Source organism: Somniosus microcephalus, chromosome 7 (genome assembly GCF_052327205.1).
Source record: "Somniosus microcephalus isolate GS21.2 chromosome 7, FLI_Smic_1.0, whole genome shotgun sequence".
NCBI lineage: Eukaryota > Metazoa > Chordata > Chondrichthyes > Squaliformes > Somniosidae > Somniosus > Somniosus microcephalus.
The window spans coordinates 117155362-117176190 of record NC_140993.1 but is presented as its reverse complement, the minus strand read 5'-3'; the positions used below and the strand labels follow the sequence as shown (position 1 = coordinate 117176190).

The following is a 20829-nucleotide window of genomic DNA, read 5'->3' as shown; positions in this document are numbered from 1 at the left end:
AAAGACGGCCTACTTCCACCTCCGTAACATTCCCTGCCTCCATCTCAGCCTATCTGTTGCTGAAACCCTCAGCCGTGCTACTGTTACCTCAAGAATCGATTATTCCAATGTGCTCCTGACCAGCCTCAGATCCTCCACCGTCTATAAACTTCAGCTCATACAAAGCTCTGCTGATCTTCTATCCCACAGCAATTCCCACTCGTCCATCAGTCCTCTCCTCACTGACCTACATTCACTCTCTGTCTCCCAAAACCTCAAAATTTAAAATTCTCATCCTTGTGTTCAAATACCGTTATGGCCTCACTCCACTCGCTGGGACTGTCTGGGGTGGAGTTCAAACTTTAATTAACCTCAACCTGCACATTCTGACTCAGAGGCAGGAATGCTACCACTAAAGCCAAAGGCTCGCTCGTAGAGAGAATAGTGTGAAGACTCAATTAAAAATCAGCTAGCCTATCTGTCTGGGCAGCAGTATTGCACGTGCACTTTGTCATTCACAACTTGATTTACAAAAGAGTAACAACATTGTTCAATAATACAACAAACCTTGAATTGTGATTCATCAGCAGAATTTTGAACTTAGTTTTCTGTTAACCACATAGAGCTTTTGTTTTTACAATTGGTATACACATCATAAGTGCAAAATCTAAGGGAGAAACTTTCAATTTCAGCATTGACTTCAACGTAAAGGAAAATCAGACAGGTGGCAGGTCGGATACAGTTTTATGCCTTTATAACTTTAATAAGTTTAAAGTACTGCCCCATACTGCAGTGAGACACAAAAAATATTGCTGTAATGCGGTAACTTCACTCCAGAACTACAATTTTCCCTAGAAACACAAGAAACAAGAAACACAATGCCCGGTTATGTCCTGTAACTTGGAAATCTGCTTTGAGTCTGTCTGCAAGCTTGTGATGGAGGTCCCTTTATTCTCACACAATAAGAACACGCATTATCTATATTAGTATTTAACATTCACAGGGAAATGTGAAGAGTGAATAGTATAATAAACTGCAAACACAAAACTAGAAGTCAGTCAGGCCCATCTGCGAGTACAAAACACAGCTCCCCATGTCAGATTCTGCAAATCAAATGGTTAATGCCTCCATTCAAATCGTATATTCAAAATTACATACAAACAAGTTACATTTTCCATTATCATCATCAACAGTCAGTTCTATCTTCGTGTTTTAACATTAAAAATTATAAATGTATGAAATACATAGCAGGTCGATCAGCATCTAAAAGGGGAAAGAAAAGATTGATTTTTGAGTGTGTCCTGTCATCAGAACTCAATTCCAAGGTTTTATGATATGGACTCGCCCTTAGCCTGTCTGAAACTGCTAAAAAATAAAAATTGTTTACTTAAAATAGATCAGCATGCCCTCAATCCATGTAACCCCATGCCCGCCTCTGGGTTGTCAGAAAGTCCTGGGACAGAGGACAGGGGACAGGGATCGATGTGATCGTCAGATTTGTCTTGTAGAATACACAGCTTTGGTTTATTGTCAACATGTTGTTAAAGGTTTCATTTCACAAATGAACATGATGCATTTGCAATTCAAGTTCCAATTAAATGATCTGGACACTATAAAGGGGTATTGAAGTCCCTACGCCTATTTTTACTTTTCATATTTAAAAATATCCACGATCCTTCCAGGAGAAATAATTTTTGGCTGGCATTACAGTAGCTCCAAAACGTCAGAAAACAAACTGAAATATCAAACAACAACATTTTCTGGATGTGGGCACACCCCCAAACCCCACAAGAAAATAAATCTTGCAACTTTAGCACCCCCTTCAGTAACTTCTGAATTTACCATTGCTACAAACTATGCTTTTGTGCACTTCGGGGTTTTTTTTGCCTTGCAATTGATTGAATATTGTGTATACTTGTAGCTCAAGCCAGTGTCCCACTGCATTTTCAGTCTTATTCCTACTATTCAAGGTCTGTATTCAGGACCGTTTATGCCTGTCCGCTTTTTTGGAATTGCATCAACTATTTTTGAAATGGTTGGTCAGCTTTTTTCTACTTTTAGCTTAGCATGTATAACTAGCTCAGTGTTAAGAAATTTGTTGAACATTTATTCAGAATGTAAAATGCAGACTGCAAGTGTGAAGCATTGTTTGGTACAACTGAAATTTATTCTAGAAGGGAGAGCCCACTGTGAGATTTATAGAAATATTTAATCCAGCCGTTGGTCTGATATTTCCCAGTAATCTTTCATTAAAGACATAAAATATTTGAAGAGACATTCCAAAAGTAAAATTACTGCAAGACAAAAAGAATCATGACTGATAAATCTTCAGTATTTGCATTACCAAACAAAAAATACATGTCATCCTGGCTAACCTTAGAAATTTCCTCCTCTTTTTGGCAGAATCTTCTGGGGTTTTGAATTGCTTTCTCTCTTGCTTCTCAGGCGTCTGCAGAAATGCTTGTGCACTTTTCAACCAATTGCTCGCCGATCTGACAGAGGTCTTTCCATGTTCAGATCCACAAGTAGATATATTTGGTTGTCCAGAGAGAGATTGAATGGGCTTTGCGCACAGCTTACTTTCTTTTGTGCTTTCGTTATCAGATGAAAACTCCAAAATATCTTCTGCTGCCTAGAACAAGAAAGATCCACGTTATTTACACAACAATGAGTTTTAAATGTACCTTTGTGCGGGTCGAGGGAAGAATCAGGTTGAAGAAATTGATCAATTACAATAGTCATACCACATTTTTTCAAATAAAGAATGGAGAAAAATTTCCAGAGCTGACAATTATGCAGATTTTTTTCCATCATCAATCATTTAGCACAAGGTTAGAATTTATTACAGCTTGTTTTTCACATTTATGACAACACTCTGCCTTCATTATTACCTTCTTTGATCAGAACTTACAGTATTTTATATACTTGCCTGCTGACACATTTTAGGTGCTGGCTGCTGCTCTGCACTGTAAATACATACTACAAGATTGGTACAAAAGCATGTAAAAACCATGGGAGGGAGGAGGGTGTGGATCAATAGTAACATATTTTATCCTCTTGGGTCCCGCTGCAGCACTCCATAGATGAGGGACAGGCAAACTGCTTTCAGGCCTGTGCTGCTCTGCACTATGGAAAAGTAACTTGATTTCCAATTGCACCTTCACTTTTGCCTAAGTGCTGAATTTCGACTTTCCCAAACAGCCCTAACAAGGTGGACAGGTTGCCAATCCAGGGTACACAAATAGTTCAGCCCACGATCCCCTGATGACTGAGTTGGTTAGTGTGCATTAAACGACACAAAAGACAATTCAATGGATAAATGTAATCATATTATTGTGAAACATGTATTCATTCTGATTTTTTTTAAATGCTTTTAAAACCTTATTTTTGACATTTGAAATTTCAGTTATTGGGTAATACAAAAAAGTTCAAAAGCAGTTTGAACGAATCGTGAAGTTTACATTGTCAACAATTGTTAATATTGGCACAGGGATTTACAATAGAAAAACTTACAAAAAAGTTGTGCAGACAGATGCACACTTTATAAGGTATAGATAGATATATTACACACCAATGGATGTTGAAGCAACATTAATGCATGATGATTCACAAGAAATTGAAAATATTTTAAACAAATATCAACATACTATAAAATGCCATTAATGTGTCATTGTTCTGCAATCTGCTCTCCTGCAAATCAGTGGAAGTGAGGAATCCCAGCCCCAGGAGAGTGGCAGTAGCGTAATAGGCGCAGTACATGCTGGGCTCTCTCAGGATGTCAGCAGGTCTGTACATTCGGCATCCCCTCAACCAATACCCACTATAGTGCCAGTAAGTCCCAAAAGACAAGGCTGAAGCGTTTGCAACCATCTTCAGCCAGAAGTGCAGAGTGGATGATCCATATCGGCCTCCTCCAGAGGTCCGCACCATCTTTTGTCTCTTTACTAGTCCTATCATCATCTCGTCTCGTTTTGAATACCTCTTAATGTCTATTCACTTCTTTTGTTCCCTCCCCAGCCCTCCTTTCGATCTATTTCATTTCCTTTCCAGTTTTGAAGAAGGGTTTCGAACCGAAACGTCGACTCTAATTTCTCTCCACGGATGTTGCCTGGCCTGCTGAGTTTTTCCAGCATTTTCTGTTGTTATTACAGCTATAACACTGGCATCTTTCCGACAATGTGGAAAACTGCCCAGGTATGTCCTGTCTACTCTCAATCATCAGCAAAGTGATGGAAGGTGTTGGTCCAAACATGGACAAAAGAGCTGAATTCCAGAGGTGAGGTGAGACTGACTGCCCTTGACATCAAGGCAGCATTTCACCGAGTGTGGCATCAAGGAGCCCTAGTAAACCTGAAGTCAATGGGAGTCGGGGGGAAAACTCTCCACTGGCTGGAGCCGTACCTAGCACAAAGGAAGATGGTTGTTGTGGTTGGAGGTCAATCATCACAGTCCCGGGACATCGCTGCAGGAGTTCCTCAGGGCAGTGTCCTGGGCCCAACCATCTTCAGCTACTTCATCAATGACCTTCCCTCCATCATACGGTCAGAATTGGAGATGTTCGCTGATGACTGCACAGTATTCAGTGCCATTCGCAACTCATCAGATAAAGAAGCAGTCCATGCCCGCATGCAGCAAGACCTGGATGACATTCAGGCTTGGGCTGATAAGTGGCAGATAAAATTCGCACCACACAAGAGCCATGCAACGATTATCTCCAACTAACGAGCGTCTAACCATCGCCCCTTGACAATCAATGGCTTTACCATTGCCGAATCCCCCACCATCAACATCCTGGGGGGTCACCTTTGACCAGAAACTTAACTGGACCAGCTACATAAATACTGTGCCGACAAGAGCAGGTCAGAGGCTGGGTATTCTGCAGCGAGTGTCTCACCTCCTGACTCCCCAAAGCCTTTCCACCATCTACAAGGCACAAGTCAGGAGTGTGATGGAATACTCTCCGCTTGCCCAGATGAGTGCAGCTCCATCAACACTCAAGAAGCTCGACACCCTCCAAGGTAAAGCAGCCCGCTTGATTGGCACCCCATCCACCACCTTAAACATTCACTCCCTCCACCACCGGTGTACCGTGGCTGCAGTGTACCCCATCTACAAGATGCACTGCACCAACTCACCAAGGTTTCTTCGGCAGCACCTCCCAAACCCGCGACCTCCAACACCTAGAAGGACACGGGCAGCAGGCACATGGGAACACCACCACCTCCAAGTTCCCCTCCAAGTCACACACCATTCCGGCTTGGAAGTATATCGCTGTTCCTTCATCGTCGCTGGGTCAAAATCCTGGAACTCCCTCCCGAACAGCACTGCGGGAGTAGCTTCACCACACGGACTGCAGCAGTTCAAGAAGGCGGCTCACCATCACTTTCTCAAGGGCAACTAGGGAAGGGCAATAAATGCTGGCCTTGCCAGCGATGTCTACATCCCATGAACAAATAAAAAAAGTCAGCAGGCGCAGTCTACCCCAGCAGGAGCCGAGTTGCAACAGCCTCACAGGTTCGATCACCCAGAAGTCACTGGCCACGAGCATTTCAAGACTACCCACATGAAAATCAGTAGCCTTAGAAGCATAGAAGATAGGAGCAGGAGTAGGCCATTCGGCCCCTCGAGCCTGCTCTGCCATTTAATGAGATCATGGCTGATCATCCAAATTCAGTGCCCTCTCCCTGCTTTCTCCCCATATTCCTTGATCCCTTTAGCCTTAAGAAATATATCTAACTCCTTCTTGAATATATTTAATGAATTGGCCTCAACTGCCTTCTGTGGGAGAGAATTCCACAGGTTCACCACTCTCTGGGTGAAGAAATTCCTCCTCATCTCTGTCCTAAATGGCCTACCCCTTATCCTTAGACTGTGGCCCCTGGTTCTGGACTCCCCCGCCATCGGGAACATCTTTCCTGCATCTAGTTGGTCTAGTCCTGTTAGAATTTTAAAAGTTTCAATGAGATCCCCTCTCATTCTTCTAAACTCTAACGAATATAAACCTAATCGACCCAATCTCTCCTCATACGTCATTCCTGCCATCCCAGGTATCAGTCTGGTGAATCTTCGCTGCACTCTCTCCATGGCAAGAACATCCTTCCTCAGATAAGGTGACCAAAACTGCACACAATACTCAAGGTGTGGTCTCACCAAGGCCCTGTGCAACTGCAGCAAGACATCCTTGCTCCTGTACTTGAATCCTCTCGCTATGAAGGCCAACATACCATTTGCTTTCTTAACCGCCTGCTGCACCTGCATGCTTACCTTCAGCGACTGGTGCACAAGGACACCCAGGTCTCGTTGCACTTTCCCTTCTCCCAATCTATTGCCGTTCAGATAATAATCTGTCTTCCTGTTTTTGCCACCGAAGTGGATAACCTCGCATTTATCCGCATTATACTGCATTTGCCATGCATCTGCCCAATCACCCAACCTGTCCAAATCATACTGGAGTTTCTTGGCATCCTCCTCACAGCAGACACGCCCAACCAGCTTTGTGTCATCTGCAAACTTGGAGTTATTACATCTAGTTCCCTCGTCTAGATCATTTATCTATATTGTGAATAGCTGTGGTCCTAGCACCGATCCCTGCGGTGCCCCACTAGTCACTGCCTGCCACTCGGAAAAAGACCCGTTTATTCCAACTCTTTGCTTCCTGTCTGCCAACCAGTTCTCTATCCAAGACAGTACCTTACCCCCAATCCCGTGTGCTTTAACTTTGCACGCTAATTTCTTATGCGGGACCTTATCGAAAGCCTTCTGAAAGTCCAAATACACCACATCCACTGGTTCTCCCTTATCTATTCTACCAGTTACATCCTCAAAAAATTCCAGTAGATTAGTCAAGCATGATTTACCTTTTGTAAATCCATGTTGACTTTGTCCGATCCTGTCACTGTTTTCCAAGTGCTCTGCTATTACACCTTTTACAATGGACTCTAGCATTTTCCCCACTACCGATGTCAGACTTACCGGTGTGTAATTCCCCGTTTTCTCTCTACCAACTTTTTTAAATAGTGGGTTACATTAGCTATCCTCCAATCCATGGGAACTGTTCCAGAGTCTATAGAATATTGGAAGATGACCAGCAATGCATCTACTATTTCTAGGGCCACTTCCTTAAGTACCCTAGGATGTAGATTTATCGGCCTTCAATCCCGTCAATTTCCCTAACACCATTTCCCTACAAATTCTGATTTCATTCAATTCTTCCCTCTCATTAGACCCTATGTTCCCCGACATCTCTGGGAGGTTATTTGTGTCCTCCTTTGTGAAGACAGAACCAAAGTATGTGTTTAATTGGTCCGTCATTTCTTTGTTCCCCATTATAAATTCTTTCAGCCAGCTCGTCAGGCAATCAGGCCAGCACTTTCTAAGAGTAGTCGAGTTCGGAAATCTTCTTTAAAGAAAAGCACTACGGGTTGTTCATCTGGGTGAGAAATGAATGCAAGACAATTATTATGTTTGGCATTAAATTAATCACCTTTATAATATTTAGCACTTTGGTCTGCAGTGTAGTTTCATGGCAGTTTCTAAGTTTATACTGATGTAGAAGTTATCTGAATGGTTTGAATGTTCGTCAGTGAAGGATGAAGGAACTGTTTATCCCTTAATCATCAGCACAAAAAACAGATTATCTGGACATTATCACATTGCTGTTTGTGGGACCCTGCTGTGCACAAATTGGCTGCCGCGTTTCCTACATTACAACAGTGACTATACTTCAAAAGTACTACATTGGCTGGAAAGCACTTTGAGACGTTCCAAGGTCATGAAAGGTGCTATACAAATGCAAGTCTTTTGTTACTTTCTTCTATGCTGAAGGGCTCTGTCTAAGTTCACAGGGTAGGGTGCGAGAAGCTCAGCAGAGTCACTGAGCTATGAGCTGATCCCTGACAACTTTGAACGCAAGGCATTGAGCTGGCCCTCCTTCCTCTGCTGCGTCCTCTCCTTCCCCCAGGTCTGGAGACAAATTGCAGGAAACCCCTCAAACGGTCCAGACACCAAAACCTCTGCTTGAGCATTCTGATTGTGTGCTTTTAAGACTCCTAGTTATGCCATGGCTTCAATGGTATCTGTGCTGCTTGGGCAGGGTCAGGTATCAAAAACAAGTTCTGCAGGGGGTATCCCTTGTCCCCCAGCGCCCATCCTGTCAGGTTCTTCACATGGTCAAATAGCAGGGGGGTGGAAGTGTGCTCGAGTGTAAAAGCATTGTAGCAGCTCCCTGGGTACCATGCATAGACCTGTTTGATGATGTTGTGATCGACCACTAGCTGGACATTAACAAAGTTATTCTTTTCTATTTACAAATGCTGTCAGGCTCCTGTTTCGGTCTCCCATTAGCAATGTATGCACAGTCAATCACACCCTGCACACGAGGGAAACCAGCCATTGCTGCAAAGCCACAAGCTTTATCATGCTGACTACAGATGAGAGTGGGAATGGTGATGTACTGCTTAACCCTGGCAAAGGGGTTATCGGTCACCTGTTTAATACAGCTGTGAACTGCAGACTGAGAGATGTGGCTGATGTCTCCTGTACCAAACTGAACGGATCCAGTGGCGTAAAAGTTCAGGGCTGTGGTGACTTTGAAGGCTACTGGCATTGCACGCCTCCAGCACGCAGCAGGTCCTCTTGCAGGAGGGTGCAGAAGGCAGTGACAGCCTCATCCTGGACTGCTACAGGTCCAAGAAGGTTCATCTGTTGTCTTCTGAAAGGCCCAGGTGCTGGTGTTAGTGGTTGTTGAGGATGCTCCTCTAAGTCTTGCTTCATCCAGAACAAAGAAGCAAGATCTCATCATAAGTAGAGAAAACTGACTAAAGGGTTGTACGGCAACAAAAATATAGAAGTGGCGGTCTGGAGGCTGGAAACTCTCCTGTCAAATCAGACAGCAAAAGAGATCCTGTGATCCAGTGAGCTGTAGCGGAGAGTCTCCTTTTATAGTGCTCCAGGAGCTCTCAGACAACAATCCTGATAGGTTTTGTTGGCAGGTCAACATCTAAGAATTGGCGTTAAAATGCAACGGGGGGAGGTAGAACGTCATTGGAGCACAACTTTCACTTTTAATTAGGACCCTACTCGTCTGGGACAGGCCTGACACACAGCGAGAAACTGGCGAGTTAAAATGGTGGAGCAGCGAGAAGGGTGTGGAGAGCCCTCAGACATGATATCAACTACCCACCCGCCAGGCAGATTGGGTTAAAATTGGCCCTAAATTCTTTCCATTTTGTATTAAGCTTCCAAGGCAAAAACATTCTTGGGTGTTAATAAGGTTTGCACTATAAAAGGCAGAAACCCTTACACAATACAAATCCTATTAACACCCAAGAATGTTTCTGCCTGATTAAATTGGTCCTCTCAAGAGTCATCAAAAGGAAGCTGTGCTAGATGTGGCCTTCAGCTCTGACGACAATCCCTGCTGGTAAATAATTGCTTTTGGCTGGTCGGTACACAGTTTAAGAAAAAGAACCAGTTTTTCTTCAGGCAGTATGAAGTTTCCAGTATTAGTGTCTTCTAGTTTGATAAAATTTTGCAAACAACCCTGGAAATACAGAAAAACAGAATAAATGCCTGTGGAATTTTCCTTTCATTAGGACTTAATAGCAATTTCTTGACAATCCTGACTCCTGTAGAAAAATCTTAGCAACCTCTTTTATCAAGATTGAGGGAGCCGTCAACACCTAACTGAGTTTCATAATACCTACACATTTTTACAAAAGCTACTCTAGAAGTGGATGGCTAGTGACTTATGATATTCATCCTGCAGCACAGGGATGTTCTGGCCAAAGACAGCATACACTCTAGCAATGCCAAGACTAGAAACTGGATTGTTAAGCTGGGCTGCAGCATCATGGCATTAAATAGCCCTTTCATGAAGCTACTTAGAGGCAGGAATTCACTTTCAGGGTCTACACTATCAGCCAAGCCGATGGCTGGTGGTTGAGGAAGAAAGAGTGAAATCTACAATATTTGGCACGGAAGGAAAAATTCTTACATCAATTCCTTCAGCAAAGCCTGTTGTGTATTAACATATGTAAATATCAATGCAGGGCACAAAATCTCAGAATGTTGTGTACCAGTTAGCCCAATATTAGTAGTGGGGAAAATACTTGGCGCATATTAAAGGATGCTATCTATCAATGTTTATCTGAAGAGTGCAGAGGCCATAAAGAATAATCAGCATGATTTTGAAGTAACAGTGCTTCACAAGCCTATGGAATTCCTTGAGGTGATAACGGAATTGGTAGACAAAGACAATTAAGTGGATGGTAATTCATTTGTGTTATCGGCAGTTGGCAAAGTCCCATTTCTGATTCTATTAAAAAGAATAAGACTGAACTGAATTAATAGTAAGTTAGCTGCACTAGCAAAATACAGCATTAAGCGATGATAAATGCAAAGATCTCTGGTTGAGAGTGCACTGGTTGTTGAGGTTACACAGGGTCTGTTGTGTGCAAATAGCCTACTGCGTCAAAAGGAGTTTCATTCAATCAGTGTTACTGACAAAACAGTTTTCTGGGGTACATTTAACTAACTAGGACTGTATGACTTGTGAACAAGCAACTTTGCAATCAGAAAGAGTACTGGATCAGCAACATTGAAAACTTATTTTGATTCCCCACTTCATACCAGTAAGAAGAAAATGTTCAGCCTGTTGAACATTTGATGACTGAACCTCCAAATCCCACTGACCATATTTAACACTACTTCAAGACTAAATCAGTGATGTCACGAGGAACTATTGCACACAAAAAAATTTCCCAGGGTATTTTACATTTTTAATATCTAAAATTTTCAGCTAATTAATAACTTTAAAAGTACTGTAGTTAGTATGGCCTTTGCAGTTTGCAATATATGTACCATTTGCAAATCCATAACTGGGTCACAACTTTGTCACTTGGGTTTAATTATGGCTTAAATGCAACAAGTCATCAGGAGGTATCACACATGCATAAATTGTTTTATTCTCGCCCCTGAACAATTTTTCATAAAACTAGGATTTTCCGGGGCATTTAATAACAACGTAGGTGAAGACCCTTTTCCACAACACTTGCACTTCTCTCTAGACTCGCTCTACTACCCAAGCAACCAAAATATTTAAGTAGCCATTACCTAAAGAGTCTCACATTCCTGCAATGAAGTAGGTATAATCTAATTTTTTAGGTGTAATTCTAATTGAAATTTATTGATTTAGTATGTTATTCCGATGCTGACTCTTTAATTCATTCCTGGGATGTGGACATCGCTGGCAAGGCCAGCATTTATTGCCCAACCTGAATTGCCCTCGAAGATGGTGGTGAGCCACCTTCTTCAACCACTGCAGTCCATGTGGTGAAGGTACTCCCATAGTGCCGCTAGGTAGGGAGTTCCAGGTTTTTCACCCAGCGACAATGAAGGAAAGGTGACACATTTTCAGATCAGGATGGTGTGTAACTTGGAGGAGAACTTGCAGGTGATGGTGTTCCCATGCGCCTACTACCCTTGTCCTTCTATGTGGTAGAGGTTGTGGGTTTGGGAAGTGCTGCCGAAGAAGCCTTGGCGAGTTGCTGCAGTGCATCTTGTAGATGGTACACACTGCAGCCACGGTGGTGGAGGGAGTGAATGTTGAAGGTGGTGGATGGGGTGCCAATCAAGCGGGTTGCTTTGTCCTGGATGGTGTCAAGCTTCTTGAGTGTTTTGGGAGCTGCATTTATCCAGACAAATGGTGAATATTCCATTACACTCCTGACTTGTACCTTGTAGATGGTGAAAAGGCTTTGGGGAGACAGGAGGTGAGACACTTGTCGCAGAATACCTAGCCTCTGACCTGCTCTTGTTGCCACGGTGTTTATGTGGCTGGTCCAGTTAAGTTTCTGGTCAATGGTGACCCCCCAGGATGTTGATGATGGGAGATTCAGCGATGGTAATGCCCTTGAATGCTCAAGGGGCGGTACTTAGACTCTTGCTTGTTGGAGATAGTCATTGCCTGCCACTTATCAGCTCAAGCCTGAATGTGGTCCAGGTCTTGCTGCATGCAGGTATGGACTGCTTCATTATCTGAGGAGTTGCCAATGGAATTGAACACTGTGCAATCATCAGCGAACATCCCCACTTCTGACCTTATGATGGAGGAAAGGTCAATGATGAAGCAGCTGAAGACAGTTGGGCCTAGGACACTGCCTTGAGGAACTCCTGCAGCGATGTCCTGGTGCTGAGATGATTGACCTCCAACCACCACAATCATCTTCCTTTGTGCGAGGTATGACTCCAGCCAGTGGAGTTTTCCCCCGATTCCCATTGTGTGTCAGCCAGTGGCTCAGTTGGTAGCACCCTCGCCTCTGAGTCAGCAGGTTGTGGGTTCAAGTCCCACTCCAGAGACTTCAGCACAAAAATCTAGGGTGACACTTCAGTGCAGTACCGAGGGAGTGCTGCGCTGTCTGAGGTGCTGTCTTTCAGATGAAACGTTAAATCGAGGCCCTGTCTACTCGTAAAAGATCCCATGGCACTATTTTGAAGAGGAGCAGGGGAGTTATCCCCGGTGTCCTGGCCAATATTTACCCCTCAATCAACATCACTAAAACAGATTATCTGGTCATTATCACTTTGCTGTTTGTGGGACCTTGCTGTGCACAAAGTGGCTGCTGCGTTTCCTACATTACAACAGCGACTACACTTCAAAAAGTACTTCATTGGCTGTAAAGTGCTTTGGGACGTCCGGTGGTCGTGAAAGATGCTATATAAATGCAAGCCTTTCTTCATTCTTTCAATTTTACTAGGGCATCTTGATGCTACACTCGGTGAAATGCTGCCTTGATGTCAAGGGCAGTCACTCTCACCTCACCTCTGGAATTCAGCTCTTTTGCCCATGTTTGGACCAAGGCTGTAATGAGGTCTGGAGCCGAGTGGTCCTGGCGGAACCCAAACTGAGCATCAGTGAGGAGGTTATTGGTGAGTAAGTACCGCTTGATAGCACTGTCGACGACACCTTCCATCACTTTGCTGGTGATTGAGAGTAGACTGATGGGGCGGTAATTGGCCGGACTGGATTTGCTTTTTGTGGACAGGACATACCTGGGCAGTTTTCCACATTGTTGGATAGATGCCAGTATTATAGCTGTACTGAAACAGCTTGGCTAGAGGCGCGGCTAGTTCTGGAGCACAAGTCTTCAGCACGACAGCCGGGATGTTGTTGGGGCCCACAGCCTTTGCTGTATCCAGTGCGCTCAGCCATTTCTTGATATCACGTGGAGTGACTCGAATTGGCTGAAGACTGGCTTCTGTGACAGTGGGGACCTCAAGAGAAGGCCGGTCATTCACTTGTCAAATATATGAATGGAGATCACCCCAAAAACACATTAAAACATTAAATAATTTTTTTTTTTTAAATCACATTTTTTAAATGAGTTTAAAATATTTAATTTAATGTAATTTTAACAAAAATTTAATTAAAAAAACTAATTAAAGTTTTATGGGGCTAAAAATAAACTTACCTTTTTTAAAACTCTTTTTAAAATTATAAATGAGTGAAAAAATGTTTTTAAAAACTTTTTTTTCCAACTCTTACGCTGGTAAAAGCAGGCCTTATGTCTGCTTTTACCAGGTGTAAGATTTCTAAGGGTTTTCAGTGGGCGGAGGGTGTCCAGAAAGCAGAACTCTTCTCCCCCCGCAGAGGCCCTTCTCCAGGGCAGACGTCCGATCTGTCATTCTTGCCAGATCGGAAATGCCGGTTTTCAGCGCATGCGCTTCGCATGCCTGAAACCGGCATTTCCACCGTTCCTACGGGTGTGTACACAGCCCGTACATACCCGTAGGCATCGGAAAATACGGGCCACTGCGTTTAAATGATAAGTTTCGTTTTCCTGGAAAACTTGCATTAGATTTTGAGGTGATCTCATTGAAACATATAAAATTCTTAAAGGGCTTGACAGGGTAGATGCTGGGAGGAAGTTTCCTCTGGCTGTGGAGTCTAGAACCAGGGGTCACAGTCTCAGAATAAGGGGTCGGCCATTTAGGACTGAAATGAGGAGAAATTTCTTCACTCAAAGGGTTGTGAATCTTTGGAATTCTCTACCCCAGAGAGCTGTGGATGCTCAGTCATTGAGTATATTCAAGACAGAGATCAATAGATTTTTGGATACTAATGGAATCAAGGGATATGGGGGTAATGCGGGAAGGTGAAGTTGAGGTAGAAGATCAGCCTTGATCTTATTGGATAGTGGAGCAGCCTCGAAAGGCCTACTCCTGCTCCTATTTCTTATGTTTTGTTATTCTCATCTTTGTTTTCAAATCCGTCCATGGCCTCGCCCCTTCCTATTTCAGACTTGCACAGACTTTGTAACGTAAGCTGCAGGTATACCCAAAAATTCTTTCACTTGTATATCCTCCCCACTGCCATCCAGTCTCCCCTCCCCCACCTTTCCCTCTTCTCACCATTCATTCCCCTTGCCGCATTGCTCCTATGAGCCCATTGACGAATGCCTCATACAGGTCTCTTGTTTTCACTCAGCACACTCACAGTGCTAATGGCTGGGACGACAACCTATGTACAGTATACTGTAGATGGGAACTCGAGAGAGTAGACAGGGGCCTGTTGAGTAGATTAGCCCCCAGACTGAAGAGCAGTGGGGGTGGGGGGGGGTAGCAGGAGGGGACCTGGCTACACTGATTTTATGAGCAAGCTCTGACATGCTGACCAACATGAAACACTGACAAGCGATGTGTATGATTTAGAGCAAAAGGCATTGGGGGAGAAATTCGGTGGAGCCGCAAACGGGGCGCCAAGCTCGCCTGGGCGCTGGAATTAGCGCAGCGATCGGAGCAGTTGCGACCGCCGGAAATTCAGCTTGAACGCCCCAAGGGGGACAGACACGGGGCGAGGCTCGAGGCGCTCCGTGTCCCTCTTAGGGCGCTGAAACTGAATATCGCAGCGCAACGTGCCGCAGCGCCGCGCACTGCGGTACTGCAGGCCTTCCTCCCATTCTTAAGGGGGAGGGGCCTGCACCAGCGCGATCGGAGATCGCGAGTGCCGGCAAAAGAGCCCGGCACCGAGGAGAAGTGCCGGGCTCTCGGAAAACAGCCGGCACTGCCGCGGGGGGAGATCAGGAGGCCGGGGTCGGAGGTGCTGGCAGGCGGCCGCTGAAAAAAACGGCCGCCCCGCACCTCCACCTTAATTTGCGCCACTGCCGCCACAGGTAGGCCCCGTGAACCGGGCGCGATTTGCGAACGGCGCTAGAGGCGGGCGCTACCGAACATCGAGATCGGGGCGGTAGCAGGGCGCTGCGCACACCGATGACGTCATCAGTGGCGGCGCAGCGCAACAGGCTAACGCCGCCATTAGCGCCCCAGCTAAATATCGCGGGAGGCATGGCCAGTGGCGCTAAAGCCACTGAGTGCCCTCTTTAGGCGCTAACTGGTGGCGCAGCCCACCGAATTTCTAGGCCATTATGTTTAAATATGTGATAATCTTAGCATGGTGCTGACCAGGTAGATTCCAGGTTCAATAGCCAACATGTGCTCAGTTAGTTGATTTCAGCTGGCACAGCAGTAGGGGTGCTATAACCCAGTGCTACTGGATTTGGTAAAGATCACTATCCAGAGACCTTATTGAAAAGCAGATGCCAAATGACAACCCTCCCCATGATGAAATAAGCTGTCAAAACTCACCATCTAGGTTCACACAGGAGAAGAACCACCACTTTGGTGAACTATTAGAGCAGTGGCACCCGTGAATACAGGTCCCAGTAAAAGTCAGAACTTGCAGGGGGGGGGGGAAATTCCTCTGTAGGTGAATACATCGCTGACGAATGCATCTTGTTTAAAGAAATATAAAAGTACGTAAATAATATTGTACAGAAAATAAAACCAACCTAAATGAAAACCCTCATGAAGCAAGTTATATGGGCAGATTCATAACCATACTATTCTCACTTGCTAAAAAATGAACAGTGCTACCAAGCTATGAGAGTGGTACAATGAGGAGAAATAGGATCTCTGATGGCCACAGGATAGATCCTCCTCAGAAGATTATGATCAGAGAAAAAGTCAGGAGCCTACTTCTGACAAACAAAACTGCCAAGCCCTTCCTTCTTGTTACATAAGGAGTTAAACTCCTGACCTAATCAGCTTTGTATTGCAGGAGAATGAACTTCATTCTCCTTTGGCTTCAGACCAGTAACAGACGTCACTAAATGACACCCTGGAACACTATGTTCTTGGCAAGGAAACAAAAATGTGCTTAAACATACCACAGGGTAAAGAAGGCAATACAAGAAAGAAATAAAAACACAGTTGCAGACTTCAAAAAGTGAGCGATATACGGTGAAGCTAATCCATTAGATTTCTATTCCGTCACAACAGTAACCAGGTTGTTTAATTTAACTACGTAAGTACCCCTCCCTTGACTAGCATATCATGTGATTGTGTACCTGGAAATTCCAAAATGCTGCTAGAAATTATTTAGGACAGGGAGTGATCAACCACAAGCCCAGAAACAATAAATGAGTCATTTCCTGTCAAATTTAAAATGACTGAAGAGCATGCTACCTTTACATTCTACAGTAATAAGTCAATGCACAAAGTGAACGAAGAAAACAGTAAACAGTATCCCGCAGTCATAAAGATCCACTATTCATATGCAATTAAAAAACTCAATGAACTACAGCAGCCACTTTAGTTCAACAGAATACTTCATAGTGCATGGAAGTACTATATTTCAGTTAAAGGTGACGCAGGTTATTATCCCCCATGCTGTAGTCTGATCTCAAACCACACTGCTGTGGGAAAATACAAGCTGAGAATAGGCATTCAAAGAGACGATTAGAAAATCAGAAGTAATATTCCCAGACTACATTGGCATACCTCCATGTAGCCAATTCAAGACATCATTAATTAAAGTCTGAAAGCTGGCAGGCTGCCCTCCCAGTTGCAACTGATGCACAACCACATTAACACCAGGAGAGAAAAATGGGGGGGATTATTTAGAGGAGGAAAAATGGGGGAATATTTGAAGGGCATTTACCTTAAACTGTATAAACCACAGAGTTTCTTCAAATACAGTATATAATTTAGCAAATACAGTATATCATTTATACACTATTAACAGTATCTTTTAGATGCGCTCAACTTTTGTAATTTAATTTTCTTTTAGTGATCTGTGTGACCAGATCTTTAACAACCTGTCCATCTTATACTTTTACTCTTCTTCAGTCCATGTAACAATCTTGTCATAGAAACAGCACAGAAAACTAGTCTTAGGCAAATTTGTACCCTTTTGAGGCCCAACAAAACTTTGCTGTTGCTATTTGGATATTAGTGATATTTAGACTACACAGAGCAAAAGATCTCTAATGATGTCCAACTGCAAAGATCATTTAACCAATCACACAGGGAGCATTTCAGAACATTTCAAAAAAGGCAGCTGGACAAAAAAACACCATTATTCAGGAACTCGAGGTTCTCTCATGTGTGGAAGACAATCCATTACAAGTTTCTATTATGCATCTTTTACATTTGTGAAATAAAACCTGTAACATATTAGTGTAATGCTACATTTCATAGAATGGTTGCAGCACAGAAGGAGGCCATTCGGCCGGTCAAGCCCGTGCCGGCACTCTGCAAGAGCACTTCAGCTAGTCCCCCGCCCTTGCCCCGTAGCCCTGCAATTTTTTTCCCCTTCAGGTACTTATCCAATTCCCTTTTGAAAGCCACGATTGAGTCTGCCTCCACCACCCTTTCAGGCAGTGCATTCCAGATCCTAAACACTCGCTGCGTAAAAAGGTTTTTCCTCATGTCGCCTTTGGTTCTTTTGCCAATCACCTTAGGACAACAACCCCAACATCTCCAACTGAAGTCCCTCATCCCTGGAACCATTCATGTAAATCTTTTTTGCACCCTCTCTAAGGCCTTCACATCCTTCCTAAAGTGCGGTGCCCAGAATTGGACACAATAGTCCAGTTGAGGCCAAACCAGTGTTTTTTTAACCGCTTTCTCAACCTGCCCTGCCACCTTCAATGATTTTTGCACATATACCCCCAGGTCTCTCTGTTCATGCACCCGCTTTAGAATTGTACCCTTTAGTTTATATTGCCTCTCCTCTTTCTCCCTACCAAAATGTATCACTTTGCACTTTTCTACATTAAATTTCATCTGCCACGTGTCTGCCCATTCCACCAGCCTGTCTATGCCTTCTTGAAGTCTATCACTATCCTCCTCACTGTTCACTATACTTCCAAGTTTTGTGTCATCTGCAAATTTCAAAATTTTGCCCTGTACACCCAAGTTCAAGTCATTAATATACATCAAGAAAAGCAGTGGTCCTAGTACCAACCCCTGGGGAACACCACTGTATATCTTCCTCCAGTCCAATAAACAATTGTTCACCTTTACTCGGTTTCCTGTCACTTAGTCAATTTTATATCCATGCTGCCAGTCCCTTTTATTCCATGAGCTTCAACTTTGCTGCCAAGCCTGTTACATGGCACTTTATCAAACGCCTTTTGGAAGTCCATGTACACCACATCAACCGCATTGCCCTCATCAACCCTTTCTGTTACCTCATCAAAACACTCAATCAAGTTAGTTCAACACGATTTGCCTTTAACAAATCCGTGCTGGCTTTCCTTAATTAATCCACACTTGTCCAAGTGACTGTTAATATTGCCCCGGATTACTGTTTATAAAAGCTTCCCCACTACCAAGGTTAAACTGATTGGCCTGTAGTTGCTGGGTTTATCTTTACACCCTTTAATCTCTGAACTATGTTATCCTTCAAAAGGCCTGTATACTCCTGATGTTTAAAAATGTCATCTACCATCATCAGCAATCCACACCGCATTACCCATGGGAACTGGTTTGAGTGTCAAAATATAATGTAACAAGGCTTTAAGTTTTTAAAATACATTAAATTCAGAAGAAAGCGCATAGCTGTCACACTTCAGATGTCAAGTTTAAGTCTCAACAAGTATCAAGAAGAAATTCAATAATTTCCTTCTGCTTTATCTGATCTTGATAATCTGGCCTCTCCCCAAGGGGAGGAGCTGTAGCCTTACAAGCAGCTATTAATCTACAGAAACAATTAAGTTTTATTAGACCTCAGAATGTGCCTATTTAGAAGACTTCTCCATAGCGTGTATTTGAATAGCAGCTATAAAGGAACAGCTCCATTGTAACACATACACATCACAACCACGTTCTAGACCCCAGATTACCTGTAAGCAATGTCATAGGAGATCAGCTAGTTTAAAAATAATCTTAATGGGTTGTAAAACAAAACATCAAAATTGGTATCTGTGCTACATTGTAACCTCATAATTCAATCATATAAGGGGGAATTTTAACCTAATAAAACAGGTGGGTGAGGAGCAGGGGGGGGGGGGTAGTTAGTGTTAAAAATCGGAATCCTGGCCTGAACCTGCCTCCAACCCGCCCACTTCCGTTTTTTCCAGAGGCAGGACGGGAGCTGGAACGGGGGCGGGCAGCCAACCCGCTGCTAGGAGGTGGGACGTCAATTTAAATATTGGGCCAGAAGTTCGGGTCCCCACGGGTGAGTGCGCGCTGGGTGCTCATGCGTAGGGTCAACGAAAGTGCCGGTATTGTGCATGCATTGCACATGCGCTGGAAACCGGAACTTCCGTTCCCTTGAAGTAAGGGGTTCACAGGTCGAACGGGTGCGCCAGAGAGGCAGCGCGTACACCTGGAACTTCCGCTTTTTTTTAATACAGGTTTCTCCGGGAGGGTAAGTCTCCAGCAGCTACGCTTTTAATAAGCAGTCGCAAGGCCTGCTTTTAACAAGGTAAGTGGTGAATTAAGTAAAATTAAAACATTTTTTCCACAGGTTTATTATTTTTATAAATACTTTAAAGAAATGAAGTTCATTTTTAGCCCCGTTAAAAACTGTAATTAATTTTTTCAAAAATTTAAATTATTGTTTAAAATAGTTATTTTATGTAATTAATAGTTATTTTAAAAATGTGATTTTTTTTTTTTTTTTTTAATTTATTTGAAGCTTTAGTTAGGTTTTGGGGCCAATTTCTATTCATAGATTTGACAGGTCTTCCTGTCAAATCTATGAATAGAGATTCCCTGCTACCATTGGCTCTCCATGGCCCACATGATCCGAGGGGACGCTTCGAACTAACTGCGCCCCTGGGATACGCAAGCACTGCGTGCCGGCAGCTGGAGGAGGCCCAGGATCGGAATCCCACGCGGGCCCACAGCACAACGGCCGGCGCGGCAGGTAAGTGCAGGTCGGGGGCTTGCACCCGCGGGAAGCCTCCCACCCGAATTTCTGGCCCATTATAATGAGGCTGAAAGCCTCTTCTTTAACCTCCATTTTGTGTTTAACATACCTCGTAAAACCCGGCAGTTACAGCAAGGCGAGGACTGCTGCATCCAGGAGGTAAGTGCCTTTATACCTACCACCTGGAACCAGGACCCCTGCCTAACCCACCCCCCGCAGGTCTCCGATTGCCTTCCTGGACCACCTCCCTGACCGTTGATGCTGAGGCCGGCCCTGATCTTCTCTCCCTTTCTCCTCCTCCCCCACCCAACCCCCCCTGACCCTCCGGTGGCCGGCCATGATCTTCCCGCCCCTGCCAGCCACCCGATCCTCCAGAGGCCGGCCCCAATCTTCTCTTCCCCCCACCGATGATGCGGAGCCCTGCCACGATCTTCCCTCCCATCCTCCCCATGCTGATCCTCTGGTGACTGGCCCTGATCTTCCCTCCCCCCATTCATCCAGCCCCGATCTTCCTCTCCCCCCGCCCCCACCCCACCCCACTCCCAACCGATCCCCTGGCCCCGATCTTCCTCTCCTCCCCCCCACCCCACTGATCCACCAGACCCGATCGCCCTCCCCTCTCCCCCCCGACCACC

General features: G+C 44.3%; 1 protein-coding gene across 3 annotated transcripts in view; it reads right to left on the bottom strand.

The window, feature by feature from the left end:
• spidr (scaffold protein involved in DNA repair) overlaps nt 1–20829 on the bottom strand; it is a 354308-nt gene that overhangs the window by 274409 nt on the left and 59070 nt on the right. For all 3 annotated transcript variants that reach the window (XM_085992882.1, XM_085992884.1, XM_085992885.1), the window contains one exon: nt 2355–2611. In XM_085992882.1, the coding sequence (XP_085849008.1) occupies nt 2355–2611 (257 nt within the window). The remainder of the gene's footprint in view (nt 1–2354; nt 2612–20829) is intronic.